We start from the raw sequence: 18,740 nt of genomic DNA on the forward strand, positions 1-18,740 counted from the left end.
GGATGGGAGCCTCCTGGTGGTGCCCCGGTCCCTTTCCGCTGGCCCCCAGCCCCTCCTGGGCCACGAGGTGGTGATCCCTGGAGCCACGGGCTCCCCCACCGCCCCGCCACCCGGTGCCCTGGTCGGGTGCAAATGTGCTCTCCTCCCGTACAAAGTGCAATTACAATCTCGCCTTCCCTTCTTGTTTCTCTCCGCAGAGGGAACTCGATGCCACCGCAACAGTATTGGCGAACCGGCAGGATGAAAGCGAGCAGTCGAGAAAGCGGCTCATCGAGCAGAGCCGAGAGTTCAAGAAGAACACCCCAGAGGTGAGCAGCGGCGTCTCCCTCCCCGGCTCTCGGGAGAGGGGGCGTCTTACCGTCCCAGCGCGCGTTCGGAGGCTGTGTCGTGAGCACTTCATTCCTAGCAGACGGGCCGTCTGCTCCTTCCTTTCGGCTGCCCTTGGCCCCAACAGCGAGCCCCTGTGCGGGCTGGGGACCAGATTAAAGCCCGAGTGAATTCTAGATGCAGACGCTGAACCAGCTGGGGAGCCAGGGGCGGGACCCCAGCCCCACCATGCCGTGTGCTCATGTCTGTAGGCAGGACCTCACCCCGGGTCCTTAGGGAGCGTGAGTACAGGGACAGAGCCGGGTGGCAGGGCCTCAGAGGGGCACCTGCAGGCTGCACGCATCCAAGGATGCAGTATGCCGACGCTTCTTGCGAAACAGACGTTTAGTCTGGTCTGGCCTTTTACTTGCCTCTGTGTTTCCTGAAATATGCTTTAAAGGGCACTGGAAATGTGCACTTCGTGAGCTCCTGATTTTTCTTTTTTGGAAGTATGTGTTCAGAGGACAGTGTTTAGAGTGGCTGGGGCAGCCTTTTCCTGCCCTATTTTCTTGGTCCCTTGTTCCCTGAGTCCTTATGAAAGGCTTCAGAAGAAATAAAAAGACAGGAGAGTTTTACAGACAGTTGAGCAGACGTGAGGATTGCTTTCCGTGAGCTTCTGCCAGTTGGACCCACAGTGATGCTTGTGCCAAGGGCTCGTACCCAGCCTCCTGCACCCTCCACTCAGGTGTGAGCGCGTGGCGGGTGTTCAGAGCTTCAGCCCTGGCTGCCAGGCCTCCAGATTCTTCCATGGAGAACAAAGGAACAGGCCTGGAAGAAAAGCTGCTTTCTGGGAGGGATGCTTCTAACTTTTATAATAGTCCTGGAAAATGTTGTATGAATTGAATTTGCTTAAAAGTGGACCCATTTTAAGTGCTCCAGAGGAGCTTGCTGTTTAAGGGAGTGTTACTGTGAATCATTTGGGGAAACAAGTAATTAACCCGCTATTTTCAGAATAAGTATTTTAGGAGAAAAAATCGTGGTAGTCCAGTGGAAAGAAGTAAGGCTGTAGGGGCAGACCCACCTGAGTTTTAGGTTCATTGCTTACCCTCTCCACCCACCCTGCCCTGAAACGTGGATCTTCCGTGTTGTATCAGGACCAGACACGCGGGTCAGAGTGATTCAGGCTTGGGGGTTGCTGTCCTCCGTGCCGCTGGGGTTGGGGGTGGACTGCTGGTCTCCACGTTCCACCTCGTCATGTCATGAGCAAAGGCAGGATCAGAGAAGGCAGTCGAGCGACAGGCCACCTTCCTCCTCTTGGGCTGCTCAGAGCAGACCTTCCCGGAGGGTCTCGCCGCGGGGTTTCTCGCGCTCTTGTCTTTGACTTTGTTTCACTAGACCAGCCCGGGTCAGGTGTGTCTCTCGAGCCACCTTCAGCGCTGATCTAGCAACTAGCTGTCACCGCTGTCCCGTGTTCTCACTGTCCTTCCCTTGGTGACCATATGTCCAGGGGTGGCCATAGAAAAATCTAAGAAGGAGGCGAGGTCACGCTTCTGAGGCGTCAGGCAACAGCAGGTGAATACAATTCGTCCTGTGAGGAAGTGCGCTGAAGAGAACTGGATGCCTGGGTGTTCCTCTTGGGTCCCAAGGTCCTGTCAGCTAAAGGTGGTGCCGGGGAAGGGCGTGTCCCCTCCAGCCCCCTCGGGCTCAGCGACCGGGCCCGTCCCTCCATTGACATCTAAACAGGGCTCGTCGGGCAGGAACTGGCCGCCCGCCCCCATCCATGGCCTATGTTGAATCCCAAGCCAGTTACTTGATGAAACCTAGCCTCAAACTTTGCATTTTATCTCCTAATCCCAGTAAGTGGAAGAGGCTTGGGGAGGAGCAGCCTGGTGGGGAAGAGCCATTTGGGGCATTGCTTTCCGGGGCACGTTTTGTTTGTTTGTTGTTGATTTTTTTGGATTTTTGGGGGGGGCTATAGGATACGGCGGTCTTGATTTTTTTTTGTTTTTGGGGCGCGGGGCTGTAGGATGTGGGTTGGGAAATATCTCTGCAGGTTTTGCCAGGGCACGTGTTTAGACACCGTCTTCCCCGGAGAAGGGGACGCAGAACCCCGCCTGGAAGGGATGGACGTTGCCATCCTGTTTGTCCCTGGCTCTGCCAGCTGGTCGGGGCTGGTGCCCTCTCGGGCTCCTCCTGTCACAGTCAGGAGGCCTCGCTGCGGCACACATTTCCCAGACGCGTGGAAGGGGGAAGCCGCTCACCGGCTGTTGCCCTGACGGCTCCCCTGCGTTTCCCAATCCCGGACCCATCCTTGAATTTGGTGTGGGGCTCCCATGGGAACTTGAGGCAAGACCCTGTGGAGGAGGCGGGCTCACCTGTGCTGCCAGCCATCCGGCGCCTTCTGCGGAGTTGAGACCTCCTAAGGCTGCAGTGGCGGTGGGGGTGGGTAGCTTCAGCGAGGTCCTCCGGGGTACATGATGGCGGGACTTAGGGGTCCTGTGGTGTGGGGGTGTCTGGGGGCTCTGACGAGTGTGGGGCCCAGGACCCAGGTCAGGTATCGGGTCATCACCTTGTTTGGAGCTTCAGTCCAGAGGAGCGTGACCCGTCTGTGACATCAGTCATTTCTTCTGATTATTAAACAACTGAGGACAGATTAACACTTACTGTCGAGGGAACACTTCTGGAAATTGGACGTGTGAAGATGAAGGTTGCTTAGAACTTTGTTCTCAGGGGTAAAAAAAAAAAAAGTTGGCTTGTTGATGGCGGGGGGCATCTCTGGGTGTGGACACAGACCAGCATCCTCACGCCTCACACAGTCAACCGAGTGAGGACCGGGCTGGCAGGGCAGAGCCAGTGCCACTGGTCTTGCTGGCGTCACACCAAGTGCGTTGATTCTGGATGAAAACCCTGATGTCCCTCTTTGTTCTGGGAGAGGAGTCTGTTGAGTGTCGAGTAAGTCTGTTAGGCAGGTTCAGGCTTCAGAGGGCAGTCAGAGGTGAGTGAAGCCGTCTGCCGACAGGGAGTTTGTGTTTTCCTGGACTGGTGCTGCCCAAGGGCAGCTGGGAAAGCCCGGGTCCAGGGGTGGGTCAGTGCCCACCCCACCAGCCAGGAGCACACGAGGCACCGCGGAGGCCGGAGCCTTGAAGACTTTTTGTTTAGAATGCAGTTCTTTCAGTTTCAGTTTTGTGTCATTAATGAATACATTCCTAGTCAATTGATAGTCTTGCTTCTGTCCTTTTCAACTCAAGATTGTAGTTAATCTGAAGGAGATGCAGTTACTCTGCATATGAAGTTCATGCCTTTCTTTGACTCAGAAAAGAGTCCCTTTCGAAGGAAAGCGTTTTGAATTTGAATTCTGTGACTAAACATCCATTCCCTGTTGAGTTTATGATTGATAATTGAACGTAAAAGACGGGGGGGTGTTTCTAGGTTGTTTCACTCTTTGTATTTATTGCTGCAGGTGACTTACTGGCTGGTGTCATTGGGCAAATGACTTAACCTCCCAAAGTCTCAGTTTCATCATCTGTAAAAAGTGTAATTGGCAGGGCCCAGCTCACAGGGTTGCTATGTGTGTGTAGTGTTTGTGTGTGTGTGTGTGGTATGTAGTGTGTGTAGTATGTAATGTGTGTGTAGTGAGTAGTGTGTGTGTGGGGGGAGAGCTCCACAGGCCCAGCACCGAGAGTCTAGTACGTGTTTGTTAATGAGCATTAACTTGGAAAACATACTACGAAACACATGAGATACAGTTGTCTTCTGCTCCTCAAAGCCAGTTCAAGGAACTTAAAAAAAAAAAACAACCCACAACAAATATAGGCTGTTTTCACCCGAAGTGTTCCAGAAGTTGGTGTGTAACAACAGGTAATCATTTTACAAGTATTTTTGAGCTCCTTCCACGTGCCGGATGGTTTGGCCCTGGGGATAAAATCCTACCCCCGTTCTTAAAAAGTTCCTTATATTCTTACCAAGCAAGTACACCATCCTGATAAGGCATGTTAAGTATAGGACAGTGTCTCTGGAATCTTCTGAACGCAGACTTTCCCCCAGAAGCACTCTTAGATCAGTGCTGGTAAATTCCAAGCCGCGTGTGTCACAGTGATTCTTACTGTAGGTGAGCAGGGCTGCTTTTTGAGCCTTGGTTCTCAACCTTTGAAGCATTGGGGAAGGACCTGCCCCCTGAGAAATGCACACGTTTGCACATAGTTTAGTTTCTCCTGGACCCTCTGAAACTCATCCAGCAGCCCCTGGCTTAATGCACAGCTGCAGGGCACGCTTTGGTGGTCTCAGTGGTCTCAGCGCACCACCCTGGGAGCTCTGTACGTGTCTCCCCCTTCACCTTCCTCCTAGTTGTGCCCAGACTGGGGGGTGGGGGGATGAAAGATGGGGGAAAGGGGCTGCGTGACAGATGAATGCTGGGGCCTTGACCTCTGGGCAGAGGCCACTGCACTTCGGCCCCCGGGCTGGATTTTGGGGACCGGGAGGTGGTAGAGGAGCTGGGCCACCCCCGCTGATGCGGGGCCCTGCAGGCTGGCGGCAGGGGCAGGTGCCTCCACGCTGGGTGGCACATCCTCCCTGCCCGAGGCTGGTGAAGAGCATGGCTAGGCTGGCGGCAGCTTTCTTGGAGCTCTTGAAGCCAGAGCTGTGGGTTCAGTGCAGGCCAAAACCCTGTGCCTTTTGCTTTTCTGTTGCTTTGATCAGAGAGCCAGGGTGTGGGCGGGATTACCTTTGATGCCTCAGTGTTGATAAACCTAATGGCAGATTAGAGGACCAGGGATGTGGAGGGCCCTGCCCAGAACCCTCCTAGGGCACACGCGGCTCCTTACTCCTGGAAACTGAGTTACTTCCCATGGCGGGTGGGGACGGAGACAGGAACTGCAACGCTAGGGTTTCATGATTCTACCTAGGAATTGCTTTTTTTCTTGGTTTTCTGTTTGATTAACTTTTAAGTCTGCTCCTGGGACAAACGTTTGTCTTGACCACTATCTCACAGCTGCTACTCGCCAGGCTGGGACTTGAAACCAGGCAGCCTGGCTCCTGAGTTGGTGCTTTTAGCTGCCTCCTCGATGCGCTGAGCATCTGGAGTGGTGCAGGCCCACAGAGTCAGGTCACGGGAGGTGTGCAGGGGGTGCTGTCCCAGCTCAGCGGCTCCAGCTATTTGAATATGATGCTCAACCATCAGAAGAAGGGTCTTCAGTGTTAGATTAGACTTGCTTCCAGACGGAGCACAAGGGATGGTTTTTGTTTTGTTGCCTTTCTTTTCAACAACAGAAGGACCATCCTTTATGGGGAGGAGGAAAGGAAAACCTCCGCCTGGAGATGCTGCAGTTTTATCATAGAACCATCTCTGGGCCTCATTTTTGTCCCGGCAGAGTGTCCAGCTCCTAACCCAGAATGTGTCTTAGGCACCTGACTGTCAGACTTCGCTGGATTAATCTATGCTTCTTATGAAAGGGGTCACATCTCTTCTGTGAGGTTTAAAACGCAGCTGCAATTCGGGAGCTCTCCTTGGTCATTTTTTTCCCCTGATGTATTTTTGCCTCAACATTTCTTGCTCTCTTGAGTGTTAATCCTCGTGACACCTGGTCCACCAGGCTCACATCCTGGGTCTGTTTCCCACATTTCTCCTGCGCAAACGCACGTGGCCTCTTTCTTCCGTCACCATCTCTCGCTCCCGTCGTGACAGACAGAGCTCAGTGCCCGCCCTGACCAGGGCTCGGCTCCCTGACCACCCTCGATCCCTGATGGGGAAGGTGGCCCTGGGCCTGGCACCACCCACAGCCTCACAGCCCCGCCTCCCGGGTCAGCAGGCCTGGCTCCGTGAAGGGAACGTTCTCTTTCCTGCTGACATAACCGCCTGTTCGCGGGCGTTCATTTCCTGAGCGCCAGAATCTTAATTTGCCCTCTCTGTCTCTGGCTGGAGTGTTTTTCTGATTTTTACATTCTTAGGAAACAGTTATAGAATAGTCAGGAGTCGTCTTGACATACAACTCAGGAAGCAATCTTGCACCACGGCTGAAATGAACTGGATTTGTGGATTTCTCCCCAACTCTGGCAGGTGGGGGCAGAGCGAGGGCGCCTTCTTTAAGTCCCCAGTCACTTTCTTATTGATCAGGATGGACTCCTTCTGAGTGAGATAAAAAGTCACGTGCCCCCAGCCCGTCTCCAGCACGCGTGAGCCAGCTGCTCCCCTTCTGCGGAGGTGAGGGGGACAGAAGGACGGAAAGACGCTGCAAACCTTGTGGCTCCTTTTGCGCTCCCTGTGAGAAAGGAGTCAGCAGGCTGGGGGAGGGAAGGAGGGGGCAGTAATATAGTTGTGGCCCGGGCCCAAATGCATTTAGTCACTGCCTCTACAGCCTTTATATAGACACTGCAGGGAGTGACTCAGCCTGGAAAAAGAGCGTCACTTAAAAATAAAGTTGCAACTCAGATGGACACGTCCTGCACAGGCTGCCTCCAGACGGCGTGGCTGGGGATTGGTGAGAAACCTGGGGTGGGGGTGGGTGTCTTTGCCCCACATGGCCCTGTAGGGGTCCCAGGCCGGTCAGGTGGCCAAGGTGAGGATGGTCCTTACAGCTGCATCGTGGAATTGGCATGAGGATTGAACGAGCTCACGAATGACTCCCCAAGCTTTTTAAACTATCAAACAGTGTTCAGACGTTCTTCGCTACAACTGGACATGCTTGCGTGTTGAGCAGTGACTGAATTCTTCGCTCTTCTCTTGTTTTCAAGAAATGGACAGACTGTGGAGGCCTGTGTGGCTTCAGGCACATGGGAGACTAGAAGCGCGAGCTTAGTTTTCCTGGTGCCTCACTGGACACGGGAATACGTTCATTGACGACCCACTGCACTGATTTGACAAATTGTGACCTTTTTTACTAGTTTAATCCCACTTTATTAAATACACATAATCATACAGAGCCCAAAGCCTGGAGGGTTAATCACCAAAATGCTAACCTTATATTATTTCTGTAGGGAGTAGGGGAGGGGTACAGGTGACATTCATTGTCTCCTTCCTCTTCTTCTATACTGTCAACAAATTGTGACTTTTTTTTAAACCATAACTAGGACTTTTTTTTTTTTTAAGTTTTATTGGAATACAGTCATGGTTTCTTGCTTTTTAAGTCTTATGTATTTATTTAGGCTGTGCTGGGTCTTCGTTGTGGTGCGCGGGCTTAATTGCGGTATGTAGGATCTTAGTTCCCAGACCAGGGATCAAACCCAGGACCCCTGCGTTGGGAGTGTGGAGTCTTAACTGTCGGACCACCAGGGAAGCCCTAACAAATTGTGACTTTTAAAGAGAAGGGCAGACCAGACGTGCCTCTAGGGACACGGGCCTTTCAGGAAGGGTGGTGGTGGGGAGGAGGCCTGTAAGCTTGAAGACCGGGGGATGCAGGCGGACACCATCCAGGAACACGGACACCCCCAGTGCCCCGCAGACCACTCACATCGGGGACCCAGGAATCTAGACGCAGCCCCTCTGCTGAGTCTGCAGCTCTGGTACAATGACTTCCTCCCACTTCGGAAGGGGAAAGGCCTGTAGGCCGGAGCTGTGGCTCCATCCATCATGTGTACTTAGCTGTGCACCTTGAGCACCATGGACGCTGGGTGACCATATTTATAGCATTAGTTTAGGAATCTTTTCTTTACAAAACAGAATCTTTGAAATATATATTAACGCATGTGTGTGGAATCTAGAAAAATGGTTCAGATGAACGTATTTGCAGGGCAGGAATAGAGACACAGACGTAGAGAACGGCCATGTAGACACAGTGGGGGAAGGAGAGGGTGGGATGAGCTGGGAGATTAGGATTGACATAAACGCACTACCATGTGTAAAGTAGCTAGCTAGTGGGAACCTGCTGTACAGCACAGGGAGCTCAGCTCAGTGCTCTGTGATGACCGAGGGGTGGGATGTGGGGCGGGATGGGAGGGAGGTCCAAGAGGGAGGGGATATGTGTATAGGTATAGCTGATTCACTTCATTGTACAGCAGAAACTGACACGACATTGTAAAGCAACTATACTCCAGTTTTAAAAAATGTTAACTGTACTGCTCTACAAGATTCATTTCTCAAACAGGCAGATAAAATTTTACTTAGCACTTTAATTTTATTTTCTGTACAGAATTTTAAAAAAATTTCAAGAACTGCCTTTCTCTGGCAGTTCCTCAAAATGTTAAACACAGAGTTACCCTATGACCCAGCACTTCCACTCCTAGGTATATATCCAAAAGAACTGAAAACATGTCCGCGCAAAGACTTGCATGTGAATGTTTATAGCAGTGCTGTTCAAGATAGTCAAAAAGTAGAAACGACCCAGGCGTCCATCAAGAGATGAATCAATAAACAAAATGTGATATAGCCATACAATGGAATATTATTCAGCTATAAAAAGGAATAACATGTTATAATATAGATGAACTTTGAGTCATTTTGCTCAGTAAAAGAAGCTAGACACAAAATGCCACGTGATTGCATTTATATGAAATGTCCGTAATAGGCAAATCCATAGAAGTAGATTGGGAGTGGCCGGGGGATGGGGAGAGACTGCTAATGCTTATGGGTTTTTTGGGGGGATGATGGAAACGCTCTGGAATTAGACAGTAGTGATGGTTGCACAACTTTGTGTATATGCCAAACACCACTGAACTGTACACTTTCTTTATTTTTATTTTTTTTTGGCTGTGTTGGGCCTTCATTGCTGCACACGGGCTTTCTCTAGTTGTGAGCAGGGGCTACTCTTTGTTGCGGTGCGTGGGCTTCTCATTTCAGTGACTTCTCTTGTTACGGAGCGTGGGCTTTAGGCACACGGGCTTCAGTAGTTGTGGCTCGCGGGCTCTATGGCGCAGGCTCAGTAGTCGCGGTGCACGGGCTTAGTTGCTGCATAGCATGTCGGATCTTCCCGGACCAGGGCTCGAACCCGTGTCCCCTGCATTGGCAGGCAGATTCTCTTTTTTTCTTGCGATACGCGGGCCTCTCACTGTTGTGGCCTCTCCTGTTGCGGAGCACAGGCTCCGGATGCGTAGGCTCAGCGGCCATGGCTCACGGGCCTAGCCACTCCGCGGCATGTGGGACCTTCCCGGACTGGGGCACGAACCCATGTCCCGTGCATCGGCAGGCAGACCCTCAACCACTGCGCCACCAAGGAAGCCCTGAACTGTACACTTTAACAAGATAAACTTTACGGTATGTGAATTATATCTCAATTAAGGGTTTTTTTTTATAATGCCTTTCTTTGTGGGGTGTGGGAAATCCCTGCACAGGTGGTCTGTTCACTTGTTCTCTCTCTCTCTCTCTTTCTTTTTTTTTTCTTTTGCGGTACGCGGGCCTCTCACTGTTGTGGCCTCTCCCGTTGCGGAGCACAGGCTCCAGACGCGCAGGCTCAGCAGCCATGGCTCATGGGCCCAGCCGCTCCGCGGCATGTGGGATCTTCCCGGAACGGGGCGCGAACCCGTGTCCCCTGCATCGGCAGGCGGACTCTCAACCACTGTGCCACCAGGGAAGCCCACACTTGTTCTCTCTTATCCTCTGAAGAAATTCCCTACATAAAAGGGTCTTGTGGATTTCATTTGGGCAGTGGCCAGCTTGGTTTGGAAAAGGCTGCTCCAATATTTGGCCAGATTTTAAAGCCCAAATAATCAACTTGGGTGTTTAATCATTCCAGAATCACCCACCGTTAAGTTATAAGAAGACTTTAACTAGAAAAAGTTTAAAAATTAAAAGTGAACTTTTAACTGTTACCAATTAAACTCTTTAAGCCAGTTTATCAACCCAAGAGGTTATTTTCTGGTTTCTTCTGGGTCCCTAGGAGAGAAAACCTGCCTTGAGGGTGATAGATAGAGTAATGAATGCAACACAAATGTCATTCAGCCCCCAGTCGGTAATGGCTGGTGGCCACGTTATTCCCCCTCATTCCAGAGAGACCCTGCAGTGTGCTCCCAAGGCACCAGGGAGGCCTCTGGAGCAGAAGAGGACTTAGCTCAGACTTGGCCACATGGAGTGAGTCTAGCTCCATGGCTCAGTGGCATTGGGACAGAAACTTAACCTCAGCTCCTCCATCTGCAAAAGTATATTCTGCTTACTTCAAGAGACCATGTTGAGGAACATGTGAGATTCCTGGGAAGTAAGTGGCCAGTCCTGGGCTGGAGTGGAGTGGACAAGCCAGTAAGTGGTGACCAGGATCTTTGGGCTAAGTTACCTTGACCAAGATCACCAGGCATTCTGGGACGCAGACCCCATGTGTATAAATGGAACTGACAATATCCCAGCTGCTGGGCAGGTGAAATGAATTCAATTGTAAGGAACATATAGTAGGTGCTCAATAAACACTTTTCTTCCTGCATTCTTTCCTCCCTCCCTTCCTTCCTTCCTTCCTTCCTTCTGAGCCCTTTCCTGGGCCAGGGGCCGTCTGAGGTTCTGAGATACAGCAAGACACCGAAAGAAGGTTCTGGCTCATGTGGGGAGTAGGCAGACAGGGACCACGTAAACAAATGACACACAGGATAATTTCAGGTGGTGATAAGAATGAAAACAGGACAGTACGGCAGTGAGTATGGATGGGTGGAAGGATCTTCAGGAAGTTAGGACAGTTTCTTGAATCAAAAAATGGAAAATGACCTTTTGCACAGCTCCCTGCTGCTACCCTTGCTGAATTTGGGCAGATTGCGTAGCTGCGGGGTCCCTGTAATTTCTTTCAGCTAAACGCCTGATGGCCTGTGTTTGCTCTTATCACTTAGTGACTTTGAGACACCAGATTCGGTCCCTCTGCTTCCTAAGACCGGGAGCTTTTCCATTCGGATTGTCAGAAACTTCAGTCGGTAAACATTTGAGTTGGAGGGAGGCCTTGTTTTGTTTGACTGCCTTTGGCCCAGAAAAGTGAATTCGAAGGTAATCAATGAAGAGTTAATCTCTTGGTCCGTGTTGGTTACACAGGAAGCAGGCAGAACTGCTCCAGGAGCCCTGACCTGGGGGCTGCGTGTGGCATCTGCAGAGCCCTCAGGACCCGCTTGCTTCCCGGGAGCGGCCTGTCCCAACTCACTCACTGAAATGTCGCAGGGCTGCCGTTCCCTTTCCTTCCTGAGCCCGTGTGCCGCTTCCTCTATGTGTCTAGCAGTTTTCAAAGGGCCATTTTAAGTATAACAGACAGATTCTCTGAGAGTTTAATAACTGTCAGAAGGAAAAGGCTGTAATTAGATGCATGTGGCGTGGAAGTTTAGTTGAGACCACTCTGAGTTGTATAACCTCCAAGCCTCCATTTTCTTATCCAGAAAATGGGAGTGATGACAACTCTTGCAGGGTAATTATGAGTCAGACAGAACGCTGTAGACGGACCAGAGTAACCTTGGCAAATAGCGGGAGCTCAATAAATGGCCTGTTGAGTGTATGTTATAGGAATCGAATCTTTTAAAAGGAGAAATTGTGTTCACGAGTGAATTTGAAAGCTATAAATGAGCACTAAAATTTAAAAAAACAAAACAAAACTCTTTTGGGGCGGCAGGGGGGCCTCGCCGCTCAGCACGTGGGATCTTAGTTCCGACCAGAGATCAAACCTGTGCCCCCTGCAGTGGAAAACACGAGGTCCTAACCACTGGACCGCCAGGGAAGTCCCCCCACACAAAAATACTCTTAAAGCATTAAGTAGATGTATAGGTCTATAAGCTATAGACCTAGTTTCTAGGGCAGACTTGAATAGATTCAGTTAAATTAAAATACACTCCTTCCATATGTGTCTAGATGGTCATTTTCTCTCCCTTTGCATTGGTGCTACTGTTCATGGAGTGGAAATACTTGCCTAAGCTCTCTCTTTGGAAGCTGTTCTTTGGGAGCAGCCCCGTAGCTTGTCTTTCTGGTCAATAACCTCAACCGAAGTACATTTTGGGTAGAGAATGTCATTCTACATAGGATGTAGTAATAACCCGGGTGTAGACCGGAGCTCACAGCTCTTCTCAGTAAACATCCTTGCTGTGTGCAGTTTGTCAGGTATGATGGTTAAATGGGAAAGCCATAAAATTTGGTTGAAATTGTGGTGAACTGTTATTTATTAATATTTATCGAGTACTTACCAAGAGCCAAGCATTATGCTAAGTGCATCACGGTCACCCAAGGAGGTGGGTGTCCTTAGTGCCACTTTACAGAGTGCAAGCCAGCTGCCTCCCAGGCAGACAGACCCCCAAGAACGAGGCCATAACCATTGTGTCAGACTGCCCCCTTTTAGCTTCCAAAAGTCGATTTTTAGTCAGTTAATTGTAAGCGGTTTCTCTTCTGTTAGTTAAAAAAACAACCAAAAGAATATATATATATATATATATATTTTTTTTTTTTTTGAGTATCGCTCTGAAGTGACATACCCATTTAAAGGGTGTTGTATGTGCTGGGTGTGCGTTTTGCGGGATTATACCCAGGGAAGAGCGGTTAGGCTAATCTGACGTTTACTTGAAAACACTGGTTGCCTTACGGGAGTTTTTATAACCCAAAGCACGGGAATATCTCCCCTTCTGTTTTGAGATTTTTGTCAGTCAAGAAAGAGACAGATGACAGGTCCTGCTGACCCTGAGATCCGTTGTCTTAAGTTTTTCTTTCTTTGCCCAAGGCGGCTACGGGCGGGAATAGTTGGGGCTAATCACTGAACACTGTTTTTTTTGCCACGCCGCGCGGCGTGCGGGATCCCAGTTCCCCAACCAGGGATTGAACCTGGGCCCACGGCAGCGGCAGCGTGGAGTCTCAACCACTGGACCGCCAGGGAAGTCCTGAACACTGATTATTAACTATTGTCGGGTCTTGGTTTTAACTTGAAAATGTAAGTTGCAGAAAAAGTAATCTACAGGGAGCATCATGCGCCTACCGTGCGGAGGGTGATAATTTTCCTTGTGGTCCAGTATTTTAGCAGGAAGACATTATGGTATTGTTGATACAGTTAAAAGGACAGTTGTATCGGGAACCAGGACACTTGGATCCTGATTCTGGTCCTGCCACTGACTGGATTTGAAGGCTGAGCAGGCCAGGTCCCCTCTGTTGTTTGATGGCCGTGCAGCGTGGCCGAGATCCGAGGGCGCTGAGCTGGGCCCACTCCCTCCCCGTCCGGCTCACTCCTGTTCACCCTCCATGGGCCCAAGACTTCCGGGCTGCCCTTTCTTCTCAACAGGCCTCACCTACTTTACCTCTTGGGGTTTTTCTATTCAGAATTCATTCTGCACACAGCAGAACGTTATGGCGATCCCATTGTATGTGGGTTGGGGTATACCCGGGCAGCTCTGTGTTGAGGGCTCTGGTCACTGCAGGGACACAGCGGGAAGAGCTCATAACAACAGCTGACACTTCCTGAGCGCTTACTGTGTACCAAACACTGTTCTAAAGACTTTAACCGTATTGGCTGATTTAACACACAGGATCCCTGTGAAATAGGTACAATATTTTTCTCCATTTCAACGAGAGGAAAACTGAGCCCCTTAGAGGAGGGAGGAGGTCCACTAGGGCGTCACAGCTCAGAAGCAGAGAAGCTGCCTGGAGGTTGGGAATGCAGGCCCGCTGGTGGCAGGTCTGAGGCCCCTGGGGTGGGATGGGTCCCCGGAGCCGCCTTCCCTGCCCCACGCAGCCCCCCGCAGCCCCCCGGCAACTGCCTCCCTGGCAGCCAGACTCCCCAGCACAGTCCTGGGAGGGCACAGAGGCTGGATTACTTCTCACATGGGTAACTTGCATCCTGGGCCACTTCAGCTGCAGGGCCCCCCCTTGGCGGTTCCCTACTTCACATTTAAAAGGTCACTGTTGTAGTTCCGAAGTCCAGTTGGGGCCCCAATTTCACCCCGTATTTATTCATCCGTTCACTGTCTCCGCACCGTTGCCAAGAGCGTCTGCCGTCAGGTATCCTGAGATTGGACAGTTAGGACAGTTGTCTTCCTGGGGGACCCCCCCCGCCCCCCAGCCTTGGGGAGGCGGGGCAACCTCAGCTCCTAACACCTCCCACTCCGCCTTCAACGTTGTGTCACAAGAAGCTCTTGCATTTGTAAGGTACTGGGTAAATTTTAACCTGCAAACGTTTTGAGTCAAACAGACCCCGGCACACACATCTTCCAAGAACTTCTTGTGCGAGGGAGTGGCCCTTGGGTAGAAAGACCCAGAAGGTACGGCTGCCTTTGCCTCCCCTGGGTCCCACTCACAGGCCTCACACAGGATCTTACCTGCATGACATAGTTCTTTTATATGCAAAGCCGTGTGACCGGGTTTATTATTATTATTTTTTATATGAAGTATTTCTAGCATACCGAAAAGTATAAAAACAAAACACAGGTTTCTGTGCCCTTCATGACGACTGGAAAGATGTTAACGTTTCGTCCATTTGCTTCTGATGCCTCTTTTTCAAACAGAAATAAACTGTTATATTTGCAGCTAAGATTCCACCTCCCTGCCTTCCCCTCCTTTCTTCCTTAGATATAAATCCATCCTGAAACTGGTGTTTCATCCCTGTATGCTTTTTGCATTCGTAGCAATGTTTATGCACTCATAAACAATAGATATTGTTTTATATATATATATATCTATTTTACTATTTACACACATGGTAGGCAAATGGTATCTTGCGATATCTGTATATATCCTCTGCCACCTGGTCTTTTAAAAATTCATTCCGCTGTGTGTGTGAGCCACAGATCCATTGCCCTCCTGAGACGGCACGTGGATTTTTGGTTGTTGTTGACACTCTTTCTTTATTATTATACCCGTCCTGGGGAGTGGGTTCAGGAATTTACCGAGGTGAACCCCCCAGAAGTGTGGTCCCCGGTCACAGCTTGGCCAGGTGGGTGTTGCCAGTTAGCTGCCCTCAGTGGCTACATGCTGTCATGCCCCCCCATCTCCCAGTACCTGTTCCGGCCACATCCTCTTTGGGTTTTGCTATATTTCCTTATTTCTAACGTGGGAGAACATCCTTTTGTACAATGACTGGCCTATACAGTTTCCTCTTTTGTGTCTTAACTGCTTGTATCTTTTGCCCATTTTCCTATCGGGCTGTTGGCTGTTTTCTTACCGACTTGTAGGAAATTTTCATACCCAGAATCTGGATCCTTTGTTGCGTGTGTACATGGCTGCTCTCTCCTCCTAGGCCGTGGCCTGTCTTTTCACTGTGTTTATGTTGTCCTCGGTCACATGGAAGATTTTAATTTTAATGCAGGTGGCTTTTATTTTTCCAGTTTTTGATGTAAAGTGTGGGTTTTTTAATCTTATTTCAGAAATTCTCCCTATGCTGATGTCATAAAAACAGTCTCTGGTGTTTTCCTTCAACAGTTTTTTGGTTTTGCTTTTTACATCAGGCCTGTAAAGTATTGTGTGGATGGCGACTGGGTGAGGCTATAATTTTATCTTTGTCCATTGAGGGCCCCTCGACGCAGAACCATTTACCGTGGAGTCCCCCTTTCCCGAGGGTTAACTTCTGCACCTCTGCCAGGCACCACGCCCGCCCCTAGGCCCCCAGTCTGTCCAACCCAACACTGTCTGGATGGTTATTACTATATTATTACTATATTATTGCCATAATTATTTCCATACTGTTACTAAGTCTTGATATCTAGTAGAGGAAGGCCCGTCCTCATGGTTCTTCAAAACCATCTAGACTGTGCTTCCGTATGACTTTTAGAATCATTTATTCGGTGCCATTTGAAAAATTCTCTCGGGATTTTTATTGGAAAAGTGTTGAATTTGTAGATTAATCTGGGGAGACTTTATACGGTGTTTAGAGTTTGGGTGGAATTACTCTAGACCTTATTCTTAGGTGGATTTCATTCCATGCCCGACTCCAGGGATCCATGAAAATGACACACGCTTAACTCACTCTGTTCGTCGTGTGGATCCAAAACAGTCAACACTGCAGGATTGATCATTGCAGCCTGGAGCCAGGCATAAAAATAAACCCCGCTCTGTTATCGTAGGTGGCTGTGATTACGATCAGGCGAAAGGTCGGCTGTGGGCCTCCTCACATTGACAGTTTCCTTCAGAAGATTAAGTGGTTCTTCATTTTTGGCCCAGGTCATCAGTAGCTTAAAGCCATTACTGTCTATTGGCTGTTTGGTTTGTCTGAAATATGGGGCTGGTCTCAGCCTGTTTCCCTGGGGTCAGGTGTGTTCACATAATCAAAGTGCCAGGACCCCATATCGTATGCGTGTGTGTGTGTACGTACACAAAGTAGCCTTCTCTGGGGAGGAATGCACAGCGCCAGGACACAGAGATGCCCTTTTGTGCCTTTGCATTTTAAAATGTGCGTCCTTTATTAGTAGAGTGTTTTCGAGCTTACTTTTGAGGCAGGCTTGTTCAGCCACAGTCACATGTGCTTTGGAAAATGACCGTTTGTGATGCTGTCAACCACATGCAAACTGAAGAAAAATGAAGATGGCTTTTCTGTTGATGTGTGTTCAGGGGTTTTCATTAGCCCAATGCAGTTCCCATGACCTGTTCGGGGAAGGGTGAAAGCTTCTGTTTCCTTTCATTAAAAGTTGATGATGAGAATATTCTTATTTATTTTGTTTACGTATAAACAACCCATGAAAAGTATTCCATGTATATTCAGATGATTACTTTGCCACAGTAAAGGAAAAAAAAATGCTGGTTCCAACAGTGACAGGAGACCAGAAAAGGAAAAAATGACCTGTGAATAGGGATGAAGAAATTAAAGTGAAAAATAGGACCAGGGCAGGTTGGGCTAATAAAGTGAAGAGTAGAACTTGGGGTTTAATTCTTTTTGCTGGTATAAGGGAAATGTTTATCTTTCTTTCTCTCTTTGTCTTTTCCTTTCAAATCCATTCGTAGTTGAAACTAGATAAAATGTTGGACTGTATTAATTTTCTTGATTATAAGTGTGGGAAAGGAGTTCCATGGTAACCCTTCTTAAGTAAATGAACTCATATGTTAGAACCAAAAGAGTTGAGAGTCATTTTTATTTAAAAATTCTTTTTGCATTAACACATCTGCAATGTTGAGGAATATATGGAAAATTGAAATAGTGCTTCTATCCTGCTGTGTCTCCAGTACATCAATAAATCACCTTTTTTTTCCCTTTTAAAATGTCTGGCCTTGTAATTTATGTTTGCATAACCCATTACTAAACTCATAGTAGGTGTTTTAGTTGGCAGGCATTATTCCAGGGATTCTGAGGATCTTAAAAAAAAAAACAAAAACTACAGAGCCTCTGTTAGTATTTATATGTAAGTGGACACTTCCCCGGAAAAAAAAAAAAAAAAAAAGAATTGGATTAAAAAAAAAAAAAAAGAACCTGGAGCTGGCTGTTTACCTTTTTCTTAAGCCAACAACATTAAAGCCCGTATTCCCACGTTATCGATAGGCGTGGATTTCTTAACAGACTTTATTGTTTTTCTTTCTTTTTTTTTTTTAAATGTCATGGAACCGCACTATTTTTTTTTATTTTTAAATTTATTTTTATTTTTTGGCTGTGTTGGGTCTTCGTTTCTGTGCAAGGGATTTCTGTAGTTGCGGTGAGCGGGGGCCACTCTTCATCGCGGTGCGCAGGCCTCTCACTGTCGCGGCCTCTCTTGTTGCGGAGCACAGGCTCCAGACGCGCAGGCTCAGTAGTTGTGGCTCACGGGCCCAGTTGCTCCGTGGCATGTGGGATCTTCCCAGACCAGGGCTCGAACCCGTGTCCCCTGCATTGGCAGGCGGATTCTCAACCACTGCGCCACCAGGGAAGCCCTCTTTCTTTTTAAAGTTAAAATCGGCAGAAGATAGTGATGTTAAGATCATACTAATTTCTAGACCATTTTCCATAGGTTTCATGTTGCACAGAAAATAAAAATTTGTTTCCCTAATTTTTACATTTCTTAAATGCCATTGACTATCTTAGTTATAAAGTGAAGATGAATGTATTCATTCATTTACACTGTTTGGTGCTTGAACAGAAATAGCAACGTTCAGGGTTAGTTCTCATACTTGTGGCTTACCGTTGAGACTTTCTAATTTTTAAGCAGACATTTAAAAATAATCATTGTGTCTTCTAGCCCTAGGTTAGGGAAACTTTTAGGGCCTTACTCTGAAATGATGAAAAAAAGTTATTTCTGTTTTGTATTGTAAAAAAATAAATAAATAAAAAAAATTTTTTTACGTGATCTTTATGGTAGTTAGAAAGCTGGAAGGGCCAGTTACGGTTTTTGGAAAAAGTTTGTTTTATTCGATCGTTCTTCCCTTCTCTTTCCCCAACTCCCATCAACTGGTTAATAAAACGTTTTCAGTATAAAATATGTATTTCAGCGCATTGAAATCTCTGTGGCCACTCAGAAGAGGAATTGTTTCTCCCGCCGGGGAGCCTTAATATATTTACCAGGAAGTCTTTAGCCCCCTCAGTCTCTTTGTGAAACAGAATACAGGTTATTGTTCAAAGGATATGTTTAAAAATTCAGAGTTTAACCTGTTCAAACTCTCTTCTAAAAGTCCACTCGTGCTGTAGAAG

At 48.5% G+C, this 18,740-nt stretch overlaps 1 protein-coding gene across 7 annotated transcripts in view; it reads left to right on the forward strand.

Annotated features, from left to right (window-relative positions):
• CUX1 (cut like homeobox 1) overlaps nt 1-18,740 on the forward strand; it is a 372,800-nt gene that overhangs the window by 79,413 nt on the left and 274,647 nt on the right. For all 7 annotated transcript variants that reach the window (XM_067705821.1, XM_067705825.1, XM_067705824.1 and 4 more), the window contains exon 2: nt 198-308. In XM_067705821.1, coding sequence (XP_067561922.1) covers nt 198-308 — 111 coding nt within the window. The remainder of the gene's footprint in view (nt 1-197; nt 309-18,740) is intronic.

This window comes from Pseudorca crassidens, chromosome 15, assembly GCF_039906515.1.
Source record: "Pseudorca crassidens isolate mPseCra1 chromosome 15, mPseCra1.hap1, whole genome shotgun sequence".
Classification (NCBI taxonomy): domain Eukaryota; kingdom Metazoa; phylum Chordata; class Mammalia; order Artiodactyla; family Delphinidae; genus Pseudorca; species Pseudorca crassidens.